Genomic DNA, 18,770 nt, shown 5'->3' with positions numbered 1-18,770 from the left:
TGGATCAGTGACAACTTTCTATCCCATTACATTTAAAACACTCATTCATTTCATCCATCCCTCTTGAATCACATTATCTTTATTTTTATCATTCTATATGATTGATTCAAGATACTTCAACCTTGTGACTTTATGGTATGATCACCAATTTCCACCTCTATAATAGGGTTTATTCACCATTTACAAACTTTACACCTCATATATCACATCTTACTTTAACTTATATAAATGTCATATTCTTTGTGAATCTCTTTATATGGAGGTTATTTATTTTTTCTCTCGAGTAATGTCATTGGCAAAAGCATGGACCGTATAAAATATAATACTTAAATTATTCCACTAAAGGCTACGCTACAATGAGGTCGAGCGTTTATATGCACAGAAATGTAAGCATGTTATTTTGATGAATTATAGAACTAGTTTATCGAAAATAAAAAAAAATCACTGCTCGAGTTTTTTATAATAATTTCTTTTGTCATTGAAGAAATTATTTATCTAATTTTTTTATGGGTCGATTATTTTTTTAAAAGGGGGAATGTATAGCCATCAATGTTCTTGAACTCAGAGAGACATTTTCATATCTCCAACTTTGTTTAAGACATATCTTTAACCAACTTTGTTTAAGACATATATTTAACTAATTAATTAATCACAATTTACATCACATCACTTACGTGCGACAATATGCAAATGATAAGAATGAATTCTCATATCTCATTACTTGAAATATAATAATTATATAAGAGTATTTTGTAAGTGAGGTGATCGTAACAAAAGAGAGAGAACTTTTTAAGCATATATTTGTCATATTTAAATGCTTTAGTGCCCACAAGTAAACTTTTCGCTCTATTTAGGATAAATTCTTTGTCTCATGCGATGCCCAATATTGTTTTTGAAATTTTGCTAATAAAGAATTATATAGAAACAGTTTAAAATAAAAAGGAACAAAAAAATCTAAAATTTTATAAATAAAAACATTTTAGAAATGCATCAAATTTTTATATCAAACTTTTAAAGATTCGAATTAAACGAATTTGAGCTCTAAATGCCTCCACCTAACTTGTCAAAATCAATGTTCTATAAAAATGGTATTTATCAACATGATGTGATGCTCAAAATGGTTGCATCAGCCACGGTTCCGTACAACCACTATTCTTTTCTTTATATATAATTTTTTTTCCTTTTGATGTAAACTTTGGAAAGGAGCAGTGTGTGTTTCAAACCAATTAAGTTGATTTTTTTGTATGATAGTAAAATGAGGTTTAAGGTTAGGTAATATATAAATTACTCAAATCTCGTGATATTTGCAGCTTGTAGTATTTTTTAAATCAAGAGAATATTCTATTGGATTAAATATGAGATTTCACACTTGAATAACCCAACAATCTCTCCTCAAGTGTAGTATTACACACTTTCCAGTCCTTCTGAACATAAGCATGTAATTCTTTGTTCCTTGAAGGTATCTCATAACCTTCTTTGTAGCTTTCCAATGGTCAAGACCTCAGTTACTCTCATATCACTTATTGGACTAGACTGTAACTGGGGAGCCTCCAACCACCGATGAGTTCCATTGTTAATGAGCATGGGAAGAGTGAAGAGTTACAAGTGAGACACTACATCTTGAACCAAAACCTTAAGGCATTAGTTTCATGAGCCTTTTCTACTTATAAACTCTCACTCCTCCCCGCATGTCCAATATGGGACTTCACACTTGAATAAACCCAATATACTCAACATTAACTATTTATATTAATCTGTGTAATTTGGTTAAAATAGATTTATAAATATAAGAGAAGGGAATACTAATTACTTGATTCGTATAACAAGAAATTTTATCGAGTCTCTAAAAGTCCTAGCATAAGTTACGCAAAAAATGGATCGGTCAAGTTTTAAGTGACAAAATATCATACTTGAACTATCACTTTATGGCACTTTAGCTCTGATTTAGTCTAATTATCGGCAAATTGATTTTAAACTTAAAATATTATGTAATCAATTGTCAGGTTTTACCCCTTATAGTGTTTGTTTAGGCCAAAAGCAGAGGAGTTCTTGCAAAAAGTCAAGTTTCCGAACAAGAACAATCCAAGCACATTGCAAAAGTGACACCAATTGTATCTGACAGGATCAGGAAGTCATGCCCAACACAATCCCTACACTAGTAAAAAATCACATGTTGGATCCCACAGGGCTCTGCCACTCACCGAGGGGGTGAATAGGTGATACGGTACACAATTACCGTGCTCGATAAACACAGAAATTATACAAATTAACAACAATGCTTATTTTAGATGTATAACAGCGCTTCACAAACGTCGTTGTATTGATTATATACCACAATGCACCACATAAAAAGCGATGTCATATAGTGCATCAATATGATAGCACATCATCCACAAAGTGCTATCATATAGTGGATCAATACAACAATGCATCGTCCACAAAACGCTATCATATAGTAGATCAATACAACAACGCATCGTCCATAAAGTGCTGTCATATAGTCTTAAATAAACAGCACATTTTATAGGTCTTATTAAGAACGCTTCTACCTGCGCTATTGAAGTTCATATATTTAACAACGAAATAACAGAAAAGCACTGTTATATTATTCATAAATTTTCTCAAACAACACCTTAATACAACTGCACTTCACATGCATAGCGCTGTCGTAAAGGATAACTACCACAACACTTTCTATAAAAAGCGTTGTTGTAGTTATCCTTTAGAACAGTGCATGCCAAAGCTTCTCCTAGAATTCGTTGTTGATTTGTATAAATTAATACCTGCATATACATTTATTAGCAGAACATACATTCTCAACAGCACAGACACATTAATACAGATCATAAGTTTGTTTTATTAAACATCAATACACTACAAAATACAAACAATGAATATCATGCCAATTATGTTTTGACAGAGTGCATAATTATAAATAAAAAAATTACATAAATTACAAAGAAACAATATTATACAAATTACAAACAATCAAAATTATACAAAGGCTACTTGCATCTATTTTTTCCTTTTCTTTGATTGTTTTTGTCTTTTAGGGCCATCCTTGTTTGGAAGAGCATATTGATTTACCCAAAGCCCTTCATCGTGATCATCTCTTATATATAAATCATCATTCGTAGTTGGTCCACCCTCACGCGACTGATATGTCACAAAAAAGATCATCTTTATCAATATCTTCATATTCTTGGTCATCAATATTATTGACGATTATTTTGTTAGTTAAAAGAACAATGGACCATTTCATCTCAGCTAGGTCACTAACATAGAATACTTGTTGAGCTTGTGATGCTAGAATAAATGACTCATCTTTATATCCTGGCCTATTAAGATCCACTTGCATGAACCCTAACTCATCAACTCGGAAGCCAATGTTGTTATCCACCCACATACAATAAAAAACCGGCATCCTAAACATTGTGTAATCCAATTCCCATATGCATTCAATCACTCCAAAGTATGACACATTCGCATATTGTGTACGTTTTCCCTTCATTATCGACCCCAATTCCTTTCTTATTCCCATACTAACAAAGTCCAACCTTGCATTCAAGCCATCTTTGGTCTTACCAGGGACATTGATTAAGGTACCAATGAGACTTTCAAACACATAATTAAAAAATATAAGCACTTACAATACGTCTTGCCGCTTCTTGAACTTCTTCATTATCGATGACACCATCCTTGTTCTTACGGGCATCCACCCATAGAACATCGCGTTCTAATCCATGTGGAGTCATAGGTCTATCGGTTCAACATCGCCGGTATTATGTAAAACATATAAGCGCGCTTGCTCCAATTCGGTTCTTGTTATAGTCAATATTTCATTCCCAGTAATACCTTCACCAAATGTTTTTTTGCATGTCGAGGCTTTGGAATGCCCATGAAATCACCATCGGTAAGGTATCCGGTACAAAAATCAAGAGCTTTTTCAACAACATATCGCTCGATAATGCAACCCTCTGGTCTTGATCAGTTCTTCACATACCATTTTAATGTCTTCATATAACGCTCAAAGGGGTACATCCATCTCATATAGGAAGGGCCACATAGTTGTGTCTCTCGAACAAGATGAATGCTTAGGTGAACCATTATGTCAAAAAAAGAAGGTGGAAAACACAATTCAAGCTCACCCAAAGTCAAAATAATTTGTCTTTGCAATGCAGGTAATTTCTCAGGGCCAATCACTTTGCTACAATTTGCCTTGAAGAAGAAGCATAGCTTAGTTATGGTTCATCAAGCTTTTTAGGTAGAATTGACTGTATTCCAATAAGCAAGAAATGCTCCATAAATACACGACGATCTGAATGTTGGAAGAGTACCCCTCTGGAACTTTAACACAATGAATAAATTTACAAAATTCTATATTCTCCTTCCTCGATAAAGTATAACCTGCTGGAGGTAGAAATGTACGTTTTCCCTTCATTATCGGTCCCAATTCCTTTCTTATTCTCATACTAACCAAGTCCAACCTTGCCTTTAAGCCATCTTTTTTCAATATGCATAATATCAGGGAAATGTCTTACATATAATGAACTCCAATATGGCAATTCAAAGAAGATTGACCTTTTCTTTCACCCCTTTGTGACAATTTCTTTTGCAAAAGGTTTACCAAAGTTAGTATTCAAACCCTTTAGATTTTGAAATAATTGGTCACCTGTCAACGACAAAGGAGCACGACCTTCTTCATTATTTCCTTCAAATGCTTTTCTCCATCGTCGATACTAATGATCTAAAGGCAAAAATCTACGATGGCCAAGGAAGATATTTTTCTTATAGTGTTCCCACCTTATTGAATGAGTATTGTCTTCACATACAAAACATACAAAATATCCTTTTATACTATATCCAGACAGATTACCATCTGCCGGAAAATCACTGATTGTGCCGAACAACAAAGCCCTCAAGTTGAAGCTTTCTTCCTTATACGCATCATATACATTTATTCATGTCTCCCGCATTTGCTTCAAGTCTTCAATTAATGGAGCCAAATATATGTCTATGTCATTTCCTAGTTGTTTAGGTCCAAAAATTAACATAGATAACATCATATATTTACGTTTCATGCACATAGAAGGAGGTATGTTGTATATCACCAACATCATTGGTCATGTACTGTGGGAGCAACTTTGAACACTATGTGAGTTAATTCCATCCATTGACAATGAAAGGCGTAGATTTCTTGATTCTTGACCAAAACTAGGATATTCGTGATCAAATTTTCTCCATTGATGAGAATCTGCAGGATGCCGAAGTTTGCCATCTTTAATCATTTCTTCATCATTCCATGTCAACTTCTTTGCATCTTTGGTATTGCTACACATATGCTTGAATCTTGATTTGATGGGAAAATACCATACAACCTTTTTAGGAATTGAGTCTTCCTTCTTCTATCGTGATGCATTACATTTAGGACAAGACTTTAATTAAGCGTACTCATTAAAAAAATAAGACGCAATCATTTTCACAAGCATGTATCATAGTGTAGTCCATGCCTATGGAGCGTAACATTTGATTTGCATCATAGGTTCGAGAAGGGAGCACATTATCTTCTGGCAACATATCCTTCAGAAGTGCAAGCAAGTCGGTGAAACTCTTATTAGTCCATCCATTAACAGATTTCAACTTATACAACCTTGACACCGTTGACAATCTTGTGAATTTAGTACAACCATCATATAATGGTTTACCAGTATCACTTATCAACCGCTGAAACATCTAAGACAATCCTGAAGCTCCTCTTCGACAACGTTTTCCATTTCCTCAAAATGATCGTCTTCATATGCATTTGTGTAGTTATCTTTCATATACATCTCATCATCACAATCCATAACGTCTCTCGTCTCACCATGTCTTGTCCAACATGTGTAACTTTGATCAATACCATGACACACTAAATGACCTTTTAACTCTTTTGGAGTAATTCAGTTTGAGTAACAATATCTTAAGCAAAGACATACAATTCTATTAGGATTTTCAGTATTCTCAATTGCAAACCTAACAAATGATTTCACTCTTTCTTCATACTCATTCGTCAATCGATTAGCACTCATCCATTTTCGATCCATTTTCTATTAACAAAAATATATAATGAGCATAAATCCCTAAGGATTGGAGTTAAGCTCACCAAGCAGATCAAATGTATTATTATGATCCGAACCCTAACTCATAATGTAAGCTAAATGAGTCGGAAACCCCAACTCAATACAAGCTAAATGAGTGAAATCACTTTCACTCATTTATAAGGAAAATATTTATAACTCAATACAAGCTCAATATAATGTAATTAAAAAGGCAAATAACTATAAGAAAAACTCACTTTCAATTTAGTGTTGAATGCGTGAATGATGATTGAGGTTAAACGAGTGAAGAATTTTTGACATCGGTGTTGAATGATTTTCATGTTGACTGAGTGAATGATTTTCAGTGTTGAATGAGTGAAAGATTTTCGAGGTCGATTTTGAGAGTAAATGAGTGTTGGGATTGCTGATGAATGTGTGACAATGTGGGAACATTTTAATTTTTTAGGGTCTGATAGTATCTTCAACAGCGCATAATTACGATGTGGTATCTTCAACAACGCATAATGAAGACGTTGATGTCAATGATATCTAATCAACAGCGCAACCTAAATGAAACACTGTGGAAAAACTCCCCATTCAAATACGAAGTTAAGTGTTCCACAATGCAATCTTAAGGAAACTTTTTGGAAGATATACTAATTTTTTTACTAATTCATTTTTTTATGAAATTCAAATTAGTAATTACGTTATGATAATTAATTAAATATATAGAACAATTAATAATGACAATAAATAACATTCAAGCAATTAATCGATTAAGCATTGTGTTAAGCGATTAAGTGCAGAGAAAATAGTTTTGATCATATCGACAACGCTTCTTACCGCATGCGCTATTGTATAGCTGAAAGAGAATGAATGAGAGATAAGTATTCAACAATGTAAATAGAATTCTTTCGGTGATCCAAGTTTACCAAGATCAACCAAACTTACATGCAATTATACATACAATTAAGAACAGTAAATGCACTATACAGAATATGCAAGTATTAGAGAATTATATGCATGTCAAGTTAAGTAAATCAAGTAATATGGAAATGTAAACATATAAGGGAAAGAAGAAGAAGAAGACTCGGCTTTTAACCTGGTTTGTTTGCGGGCCCACTTGTGAGCTACATCCAGACCTTCCTTTCTGATCTTGGGAGATTTTTCCTCACTATTGAAATTTCAATGTTTAATACAAACATACTTCCAATACAAGACGCAAGATGCTCCTTTCTAGGATCTTAAACCCCCATTTCGGTTTAACTACAAAGCTCGCCTACTAGGATACCTCATCGTCTGCGACTCTAGCCTCATCCTAAGTATCGCTTACAAGCAAGACCTCTTGCTTCTCATGAAGACACGTACCTAACCGCAGCTAGGATTTTCCCAAACCTATTGTCTTTCTTTGGTGATACAACACACCAAGAGAATGTGTTACTGCCTAAGTCTAACAATAATTCTTCAAGTTACATATGCACCCCAATGTGCAGATTTTACAATCTTCTATGAAACTAAGAATCCCTAAAAGATCTCCCAAATATAGAAATACAATGCGTGAGATGTGTGTTTCTTTTTCACAGATTTGACAATGAAAGCTCAACGGGTATCTTGTAAAGATTCACCATTTTCTTTTCTCAAAAGAATACTTAGAAAATATTTCTAAAAGATATGAAAGTTTGAACTTTAGATTTTCTCAATAATTTGTAAACTCTCTGTTTTCAAAAAATGTGTTCTAACCCTCTAAACTTTTCTCAAAGTTAAGTTATGAACCGATATGATAAACTTGGGTTAATATACTGTTCTGTTTTTAACTGTAGTTAATCGATTATACTGAACCTTAAAAGATTAACGATTTTCTTCAAAATAACAGAAAACAGAAACAATTACCAGCTAACCATCTTAATTGATTAAATCACCATTTAATCAATTAACGTGTTCAGCCCAAGAGTTAATCGATTAACATAACTGTTAATTGATTAAAGGTTTTCTAAAACACATTTCAAATGATGAATGAACCTCCTACATGATTTATAACATAATGATGCATGTCTTTGAATGTAGTATGATTTAAAAATACTTTTTAAATGCATTCAAAACATATGATCATATATGTATGTATGTGTATGTAAATTATGTGTGTATGCATGTAAGTCTCATTTTAGATATGATTGATTTTAGCTTGTGAGACTTTTATTGGGGTTCATCCTAGCCTAGGCTCTTACTAAGCAAACAACTTAGGATCTAATAAAGATATAAAAAATACTTAACCCATAGATCATCTTTTAGATGCTTTGTCTTGTATGTACTTGAGTCTTAACTTTATTGTTGATACTTCTTGTTTGTTGATTTTCTCATCCTCTCAAGCTTGTCCTTCAACATTTATGCATGTTGTCAATCCTTTGCCTTTATCACTCTTTTGTCTTCATCAACCTTTGTGTGTTCTTTGTCTTCATCAAAACATTATGTGATGCATGCTTGTCTCTTCAATCTCACATTCATCCACGCTTACATCTTCAATCTCCTCCTTTTTGATAATGACAAACACTTGTTGACATATGACATATACTTGTTGACATTTGTTAACAACTTTTTGGATCTAACAATTCTTTGTTGGATTTGCTTGATGACAATCAACTTGTTTTGCCTTGTTCTTGTAAGTTGATGCGCGTTTCTCCCTCTTGCTCACCCTCAATTTGAGCATTGGGTGATTTATTCTTTTTCGTTGTGGAAGCCTCAACTTATCTTCTCTTATAAGTCCTACAAAATATAAACAACAACCTTTCTCCCCCTTTTGGCATGATAAAAAATTAAAGTCATTTATGAAAGTATATTGCCAAAAGAAAGAACAAACAGTGCAATTTATACTGGAGGTTAATCGATTAACATATATACTTAATCGATTAAGTGTGATTAAATTTTGCCCAGAATTGCATTTTAGGTGTCGGTTAATCGATTATGCCCTATGTTTAATGGATTAAACCTACTGATATGACAGATTTCAGTGCAGGCCACATGCTATAACAGAAACTTATACAGTTTGATATCACAGGTTTCATACCACTTGTTTTATACATATGCCAATTATTTTATATCACTTATGTATATACCACTTTTGATACCACTTGTGAATTAATATCACTTTCTGATTACCACTTGTTAATTGAAAAGTAAACACAATTAGATCAATGCAAATAGATTTGAAAGTTTCTAACATATTTTCATCCATTGATCAAGTGATTTAAAAAAGTAATAAAAGCAGTACACGATTTAATTTTAATAGCACAAAACCAATTCATTCATAGCATGTTATGTCATTATATTGTTCAAGTCAAAGCACACAAAAAAACAAACTAGACGAGTTTGGCAAATTACAATGCAACAATCAAAATATTACATAAACCACAAAATTCCTAAAATCAACAACTAACTAGGACACTTTAGACGTCCTAAGTTAGCTAGGAGGTGGTTGCAGAAAACTTATTGGGTAGCTATAATCTGAGTTTGAGGATTAATTACATGATTAATTTAATACAAGAAGACAGATTTTGCGAGGTTAGGGTTTGAAGGAGCATAACTCAGAACTGTGTTTGAATCTGTTTTATTATTGCACTTAATCGATTAACCTCTGTGTTAATCGATTAACGAGGTTAAAATTTTAACACAATTAATCCATTATGTTCCAGCTTAATTGATTAAGATTTTAAAACATTTTAGCTCAGGTAATCGATTAAAACACAAAATAATCAATTAAATACGTCACAAAAACAGATTTTGACACAGTTTGAATTAGTTTATAGGTTTGCTAAGACTCTAAGATATCGATCTATTCTAAACACCTAATGTGCACTTAACATTGAGCCAAAAGAGCATGAAAATATATTCAAACAAGAATGCATTTTACAATTAAGAGCATATGCATATTATGGCGATAAGTGAACTTAGTTAGGATTATCTAGAAGTCAAGCATACATTCAAGCATTTAGGTAATATATCAGATATAACATATGATTAGACAATGTAGAATAATATTTATCACGATATTTGGTTACCTCATACGTTTTACCTTATTCTTATCAAGATGTTGGAAGTTTGCCATTCTTTGAAGTTTTCTTTGGCCTTTCTTCCATTCTTGATTCTTGTATTTTTCTTTGCATAGAATATCATTTCTTGAAGCATTCATACTCATTAGTCCCTACAAAATAGTAAGCATACTTTTCCTCTCCTCTTTTGGAGATGGCTTAATTTAACATTAAATTCTTATAGGCTTTCCACGAGAAAAAGCTTTGGTTGATTGCATTAATGTGATATTTAACTTGTTGTGCTTCAACATGATTAGAAAATCCTAGATGCTATTTCTATATTTACTTATTAATCAAAACATGATTAAGAGATTCTTATATTTGTTCAATAGTATCATGTTTGTATTTAAAAGCATGTAAATATAACATACAAAACATTAGGCCTAAAGATGATTTATGGGGGAATTCACGATTTTTGAGTTTATGCCCTTCTAGGATTTCATTTTAGAATTTATTTATGACACTTAAAGCATGTAGTACTTATAGTTAGGAAATGATACATTGTTTTATCTTTGTTGTACAATGTTTCCTTTCTTCAAGCATTTGTGATGACAAGTTGCTCATAAGTGTCATAGTCTCCTTTCCTTTGGTGATAGGGAAAAGAAGTTTGATTTTCTCACCTTCTTATGTGCCTAAGACATTTTATGTCCATAATGAAAGTTGAAGTCCATATGTCCTTAAGCACACCTACAAAACACAAATACTTGCTCTTCTTGGGTACCCAACTAAACTTAGGTCCCTTGATGTTAGTAGCTTGGAGATTTTGTTTCTTTGTAATCCATATACACTTTCCATTTGGAACATCATGCATTTAAAGTATGACCATACAATCTATAATAGAAACAAGTAGGGGATTCAAGATGTGAAATTTGCAGAACATTTACTTGATTCTTATGAAAAGTGTTATTTGCATGCATATCTTCCAACCTAGATTTAATCCCATCATTTTCATATGAAGAAAGTAAGTTGTTTGAATTGTGATAACTAAATGTTAAAGTAGTAAGATTATCATTTAAGATATTATGTTCATTTTTCATGCACATGCAATTTTTACACATATATGTCACATTTAAATTAGAAATATAACCGCATGAAGAGTTAAAATCCATATTCTACGGAATCCCAAATTTCCATATCAATGGCCTCAATAAAAGAAAAGTTCATTCGGATTTTCCAGTAGATGTACCCATTGCCATCACCGCTAAACAGGTTTGAAGAGCCCATGGTAAAAGTGCCTAGGATCAACGATCTAAGCGGCTAAGCTAGCACGGTTGTACTAGCTCTGATACCACTTGTTGGATCCCACATGGCTCTGCCACTCACCTAGAGGGGGGGTGAATAGGTGATACGATACACAATTACCGTCACTCAATAAACACAGAAATTATACAAATTAACACACTGTTTAATTGATTAATGACAAACTTAATTGACTAAATCATTTAATGTTAATCGATTATCTAAACCACTTAACCGATTAACTGGTTCAGTTACAATGTAAACAAAAAAAAAATCGGTCATCCAAGATGACCAAGATTCAACCAAACTTACATGTAATTATATAGACAATTAAGAACAGTAAATGCACTATACAGAATATGCAAGTATCAGATAATTATATGCATATCAAGTTAAGTAAATCAAGTAATGTGGAAATGTAAAAAGATAAGGGAAAGAAGAAGAAGACTCGGCTTTTATCCTGGTTCGTTTGCGGGTCCACTTGCAAACTACATCTAGGCCTCCCCTTCTGATCTTGGGAGATTTTTATTCACTATGGAAATTTAAATATTTAATACAAACTTACTTCCAATACAAGACTCAAGATGCTCCTTTCTTTGATCTTAAACCCCCACTTCAGTTTGACTACAAAGCTCGCCTACTAGGATACCTCACCATTCACGACTCTAGCCCTAGCCTAAGTATCGCTTACAACCAAGACCTCTTGATTCTCGCAAAGACACGTACCTAACCATAGCTAGGGTTTTCCCAAACCTATTCTCTTCCTTTGGTGATACAATACACCAAGAGAATGTGTTATTGTCTAAGTCAAACAATAATTCTTCAAGTTACATATGCACCTCAATGTCCAGATTTTACAATCTTCTAAGAATCTAAGAACCCTTAAAAGATCTCACAAATACAGAAATACAATGCGTGAGATACAGGTTTCTTTTTCACAGATTTGAAAATGAAAGCTCAACGGGTATCTTGTAAAGATTCACCATTTTCTTTCTTAAAAGAATACTTAGAAAATATTTCTAAAAGATATGAAAGTTTGAGCTTTAGATTTTCTCAATAATTTGTAAACTCTCTGTTTTCAAAAAATGTGTTCTAACCCTCTGAACTTTTTTCAAAGTTAAGTTATGAACCGATATGAAAAACTTGGGTTAATATACTATTTTGTTTTTAACTGCAGTTAATCGATTAGACTGAACCTTAATCGCTTAACGAGTTTCTTCAAAATAACAGAAAACAGATATAATTACCGGCTAACCACCTTAATCAATTAACTCACCATTTAATCGATTAACGTGTTCAGCTCAAGGGTTAATCGATTAACACAACTGTTAATTGATTAACGATTTTCTAAAACACATTTCAAATGGTGAATGAACCTCCTACATGATTTATAACCTAATGATGCATGTCTTTGAATATAGCATTATTTAAAAATACTTTTTAAATGCATTCAAAACATATGATCATGTATGCATGTATGTGCATATAAATCATGTGTGTATGCATGTAAGTCTCATTTTAGATATGATTGATTTTAGCTTGTGACACTTTCATTGGGGTTCATCCTAGCCTAGATTCTTACTAAGCAAGCAACTTAGGATCTAATAAAGATATAAAAAATACTTAACCCCTAGATCTTCTTTTGCATGTTTTGCCTTGTATGTATTTGAGTCTTGAATTTATTGTTGATACTTGTTGTTTGTTTGATTTTCTCATCCTCTCAAACTTGTCCTTCAACATTTATGCATGTTGTCAATCCTTTTCCTTTATCACTCTTTTGTCTTCATTAACCTTTGTGTGTCCTTTGTCTTCATCAAAATATTATGTGATACATGCTTGCCTCTTCAACCTCGCATTCATGCATGCTTACATCTTCATCACAGACATTAGAAGTCATGCCCAATGCAATCCCTGCGTTGGGCAAAATTGGGGAAGGATTTTGGCTCATCTTGTGTTCTCTATTCGCCTAGTGAAAAGCCTACGCCAAGCGAAATTTGGTAATTCCGTGTAGAGCAACTTGGTTAGCTGAAAGGTCAGGGCTCAGCCAGGCAAAGCACCATGCCCAACGAATTTAGCATGCTGGGCAAAATTGGAAGTGTTCAAACTCTTTAAAAGGGGGATAAACTTGGGCATTTTACGGATATGTTCGGGCAAGACACATTGCACTCAAAAGTTTCTTAATTCTTAGGTTAGTTTAGCTCAAATTAAGGTGTAGAAGCAAGACAGATAGGTCATAGGAGTTAATTCATGCTCATTTAGGATGTAATTTCTTATCATATAAGTGTATTTTTTCTATTTGTATTTTTTTGTTTAGCTACCATGATAATGGATAACTAAGCCTTCTCCTTTTTGGGAATGGATGTAGCATGAACTTGATGTATACATTTAGATTAAAAATTGTATATGCTTATTTATCATGCTTTGATCCTAATGAGTTGTTTATGTGTTTAATGTTTACTTTAATTTTGATAACCTTTTTGTATGATTTTGTGATTATGAATGATCAAAGTAATCCTCATTCTAATTTGAATATTTCAGCTCATCATATTGGTATAATTACTAGACAAAGATTTATGCTAATTTGTCATATTCTTGCATGTTGTTGATATGATTGTTAGACATAGAACCATATGAATATTAAATAACTCCAAAATTTGTTAACATAGTTGTTAGACATAGAGATATGTTAACGGTTTATAAATCTTCATCTTATTAGTATAGTTGCTAGATATAGAACTATATTGATATGCTAATTTGTCATATTAGTTGCTAGGAATAGAAATGTTTTTGTGGGTCATAGTTCTTCATTTTGTGAGTAGAGTAACTAAACAAAATTTTATTGATAAACTATTAAATTGACTAAAACATTAACTTTTAGCACTGTTGAGGTCCCATTATTTGTTAAAGAATCATAGCTAGATGAACAATTATTGTTGAATCAAATGTTTATGGATAGTGAGTAGTAAAATCCAATTCTAACATTTTTAATCCAAGAGTTTAATCCAATCAATTTTAGTTGATTAGCATAGTCAAACCAACTAAACCCATTTTTAAATCAACTTAAAATAACGTTTTTTTTTGTTGAAAGGCTAGTATCAAACAAGTATTTGTGAATTCAACAATCTTTTATACTTATTCACGACAATCCAATTTGGTAATTTTATTGACCAATTTGCAGGCCACCACCCATCAATTTATGTATATGGCGCAAGATTTCAACTTAATACGACTGTTAGTGATACAATTACTAAAACATGGTTTTATTTCTTTGCCTCATAACTACAATGGATTCTGAATTAGAATATGCTCTCCCCCTAGTGCTTATGAAGTGCCCCTTTTTCCTTTATACAATTTCACTCTCCATTGTCCAAAAATAGAATCCATGAGACACATTCCAAAATTCCAAAAGAAAAGAAAAAAGGTGAAGCTTTTAGACTTGTGCTTCTTACTTCTTATATAGTTCATTGATACCTAACATATTTTATCTCCTATATAAACCCTCCTTCCCCTACCTCTATATATCATATATATTCCAACCTCAACCTTCAATTCAAATACCTTTTATTTCCAATGGATAGAAACCAATCTCGCAGGCAAGTTGCTGCTATGAAACAAGCCCTCTTTGATCAGGTTCTTCCCTCATCCTTTGTGTGTGTAATTGCCACTTATTAGTGACACCACAAATTATATATATGCATTTGTATATTGTGTTTTTAGATTATAATTATAAACAGTAATATGATATCATAATATAAAAAATAAACCAACTTATCAAAGTTGATCATGTATTTTTATTCATTTTAATGGTTTATAAATACTTTTCCTTCATAAACTAAGGTTGTTTTTATATATAAACTTATAAACAAAAATTAACCAAAGACAATCGCAACCATCATGCATGAACCTATCTTATTCATTATATATTTGTACATGCTAATCATAATTTAAATTGCAGTTGTAGTTAGGTTGTATTTATTAAAATTATAGGAAAATGTGATCGATGAGGTTACAATATATATGATTACAGAGACTCCTACAACAACAATATTATGGTTCCAATTTTAATATATATATATATATATATATATATATTTTTATTGAATATTCAATTGTATTTGGTGAAAATTACATATTTAATTATGCAAACTACAGCAAATTAGTCTAGATCACAAGACACATGAAAATTGTATCTATCATAAAGGGTATGGTATTATTAATTATAGAGAGGAAAGCATGGTGTAAATATTCATGAAAGTCATGTTTTGTTCCATTTTAGCTCAATGGTGGGTCTTAAATAATGCATTCTCTTCAGGGATTATTGGATGAACAATTTATCCAACTAGAAGAATTGCAAGATGCTGCTAATCCTAACTTTGCTGAGGAAATTGTGACTCTTTACTACCGTGATTCATCCAGGCTTATCGTGAACATAGAGCAAGCACTGTAAGTTGATTAATCTAACAGTAATGTTATATATACAACCGAGTTTACCCTAAGAGTATAATATTTATGCAGTATCGATGTGAAAAGTTATATATAGTCAATATATCATTTACAATTCATTTGTGTTACTTTTATTTAAGAGTCAATTAATCTAAAAGGAATATTATATATATATATAACCAAGTTTAGACTACATTGTTCGTAACTTTTCTTTTTTATAAAGCAAACCAACTACAAGTACTTTGTGTTATAACATTAAAGAACATTTTCCATAGTTTAACCATGCTTTGTATTTTCATGATTTTATCTCTATTTTTTTGTCCCTTAAGAAAAAAGTAGCACAAACACTTATATATTTATATATATGTTATATATCTTTATCTTATTCTTTTGATTGTAGAAAGGAGAGGAACGGATTGGATTTCAATAAGCTGGACAATATAATGCATCAGTTTAAAGGAAGCAGTTCAAGGTAAACATATTGAATACTAGAATGGTTCAAATGAAATAAAAACAATGATAATCTATAATGTTATAATAATAAGTTGAGTACTTGAGTGAACTATAATTCTATAGTATAATAATCATGTACAACGTAACTAAGAGATCCTAATTATTTGAACTCATTCTTTTTGTTTTACATTATAATTCTTTACAGCATTGGAGCCAAAAAGGTGAAAGCAGAATGCACCATGTTTAGGGAATGCTGCAGGGCAAGAAATGCAGAAGGGTAATCTATTCTCCACACATATATTCCAGTATTAAAAAACAATGATAGTAATTTTCTTATGCAAATGAATATGCAGATGCATGAGGAGCTTCCAACAATTGAAGAAAGAATATGCTGCACTGAGAAAGAAACTTGAAGCTTATTTTCAGGTTACTATATTATAAGAGTGCTGTTTTATTAGAACAAGTGTTACATGTCTCAAACCATATTTCGGCATTATGTTAGTTAAAAAATTAAATATTTATTATTTTTTTTATTTTATTTTAATATTATTGGTGTCAAATATGGTTTGAGATAACATATCTTTATTCGTATTATTATGTATTGTACAAATGTTTTGTATGGCAATATGGTAAAAATAATGTAATGTTCCTTTTCCCTTTGTGCAGTTGGCTAGGCAAGTTGGACCCTCTGAGAGAGCATGTCGCCCTAAATAGAGACCTAGTGAAAAATGTAATTGGTGAATTTTTGTAACATGAAAGAATATATACATTCACCACAAGAATAGGAAAGTGATGTATACCACTTTGAGATATTAATATCAGTTTGCTTTTACAAATGTTCTACGAATCTTCGTCTCTTGCATTTTATAGTTGATATTTATGTATGAGTAAAATTTCAATTTCAAATATCTTTTAAAAGATTGGATGACCACCAAATTAGTTATTTAAGTGATCTTACTTTTAAGTTATTTCTTGCCAATATCCAAGAGGAAATAACTTTTGAAGATCAAAACAAGTGTTTATGTTGGAAGTTCCATGAAAATCACTTTGAATACGAGTGTTCATATAAGATGTAAGATTTAGTTTTTTGATAGCTTTTTTATGATGATAATAACAATTTGTCAATTGTGAGAAGTAAAGATGGAAAAGGGTTTCAATCAAATATGTGAAAATAAGTTCCAACTGGTTCGCTTGCAAGTTGAGTTTTAAAAGGAAATGAAAGACTTTAAAACTATAACATAAGTAGATTTTACGACCATGAAGTCTTCCATTTTTTCTTCATTCTCTTCTGTTATGAGTCCCACATTGAGTAGAATATCAAACTCAATGTGATATTTAAGTCCCGACGCTCTCATCTAATATATTAGTTTTTTGAGTTGAACTCTCCTCATATACCCTAACACCTTCCAAAATCAAATTCACAAATAGACCCTAAAACTTAAACAAATGGCATTCGAAATTTCATGAATCAAAACATGGGTGCTTCTGTTTTGTGAAGATCGACTTCTTGTGAGCTCATGGAGCTAAGAATTCGTCGTAGTCTTAATGTCTGACTAGGGATGGTAACGAGCGCGGGTGAGTGCGGGTATTTCTGCAAGTACCCACACATCAAGTTTTTTTGTCATCCCTATGTCTGAGTAACATGGTTGCCTCTTTAATGATTTAAAGGCCAATTAGTATTGAAATGCAAATAAAATGGATTTAGGACATAATAGCGTCTTAAAAAATATACTCCAATTAGTTTTAATACTTTCACTTAATGGGTATCGAAATGAGCAATTAAAACACCAATTAAATTCATAATTTAAAAAACTCTCAAGACTTCCAAATAAGTTCCTTTCACTAAAATGAAGCTAAAACTATATTTGAAACATTTTTGGGCTATGTCTGTATAATCCAAAAATGCTATTCTGATCGTTAAAAATGCAATTACAACCTCTATCACAAAAGTGGTTACAGAAACTCTCATAAAATACAGAAAGTATATGTGCATTATTCTAATATTAATTTTGTTTATTTTTCATACGTATCCTGTAGACAATTTTGTCTGAGCCAAGAACATTCATATGTATGTGAGACTAACTCTTCCAGTGAATATTTTTTCATCCATAAGATTCGAATCAGAGACCTTACTTAGGGGAATTAAACATATAACACTTGAACTGACTGTCGTTGATATTCTAATATTAATTAATCATTACCACGTAAAATCCATTTTCCATTTCGTTACTCGTTTAAACAATCGATGAAAGACAAGTGTTGTCGAAATATGTATTTTTGCTATGAATATTATTAAGAGTTGGATATGAAATTATGAGAGATATTTTTTTTATAAGCAAATGTGAAGAAGATCTTGTTCGTGACCTTGACGGTTTTAATGAAGACATTAATATCAAATAAAAGAAGAAAAAGAAGAATGTTTATAAGACAATGAAGATAAAGCTTCATGGATTTAGAATCTAAGTTTATAGGTACT

At 31.9% G+C, this 18,770-nt stretch overlaps 1 protein-coding gene across 1 annotated transcript; it reads left to right on the top strand.

The window, feature by feature from the left end:
- The first annotated feature begins 14,936 nt into the window (after positions 1-14,936).
- Positions 14,937-17,088, top strand: LOC109336926 (histidine-containing phosphotransfer protein 4-like). Its single transcript, XM_019573763.1, has 6 exons — positions 14,937-15,028; positions 15,711-15,841; positions 16,242-16,313; positions 16,500-16,571; positions 16,648-16,720; positions 16,961-17,088. The coding sequence occupies exons 1-6, from the start codon at positions 14,969-14,971 to the stop codon at positions 17,006-17,008; spliced, it is 456 nt and encodes a 151-aa protein (XP_019429308.1). The 5' UTR covers positions 14,937-14,968; the 3' UTR covers positions 17,009-17,088.
- Positions 17,089-18,770: the final 1,682 nt, after the last annotated feature.

Source organism: Lupinus angustifolius, unplaced genomic scaffold (genome assembly GCF_001865875.1).
Source record: "Lupinus angustifolius cultivar Tanjil unplaced genomic scaffold, LupAngTanjil_v1.0 Scaffold_1_450, whole genome shotgun sequence".
NCBI classification, from domain to species: Eukaryota; Viridiplantae; Streptophyta; class Magnoliopsida; order Fabales; family Fabaceae; genus Lupinus; species Lupinus angustifolius.
Note: the sequence above shows the minus strand (reverse complement) of the source record. Positions and strands in the feature narration are given on the sequence as shown.

Excerpts from the sequence above, each read along its gene's own strand:
- LOC109336926 (XM_019573763.1), top strand. The coding sequence starts at position 14,969 with ATGGATAGAAACCAATCTCGCAGGCAAGTTGCTGCTATGAAACAAGCC. Across the intron at positions 15,029-15,710 it reads AACAAGCCCTCTTTGATCAG|GGATTATTGGATGAACAATT; the intron begins GTTCTTCCCTCA and ends CATTCTCTTCAG. Across the intron at positions 16,314-16,499 it reads TTTAAAGGAAGCAGTTCAAG|CATTGGAGCCAAAAAGGTGA; the intron begins GTAAACATATTG and ends AATTCTTTACAG.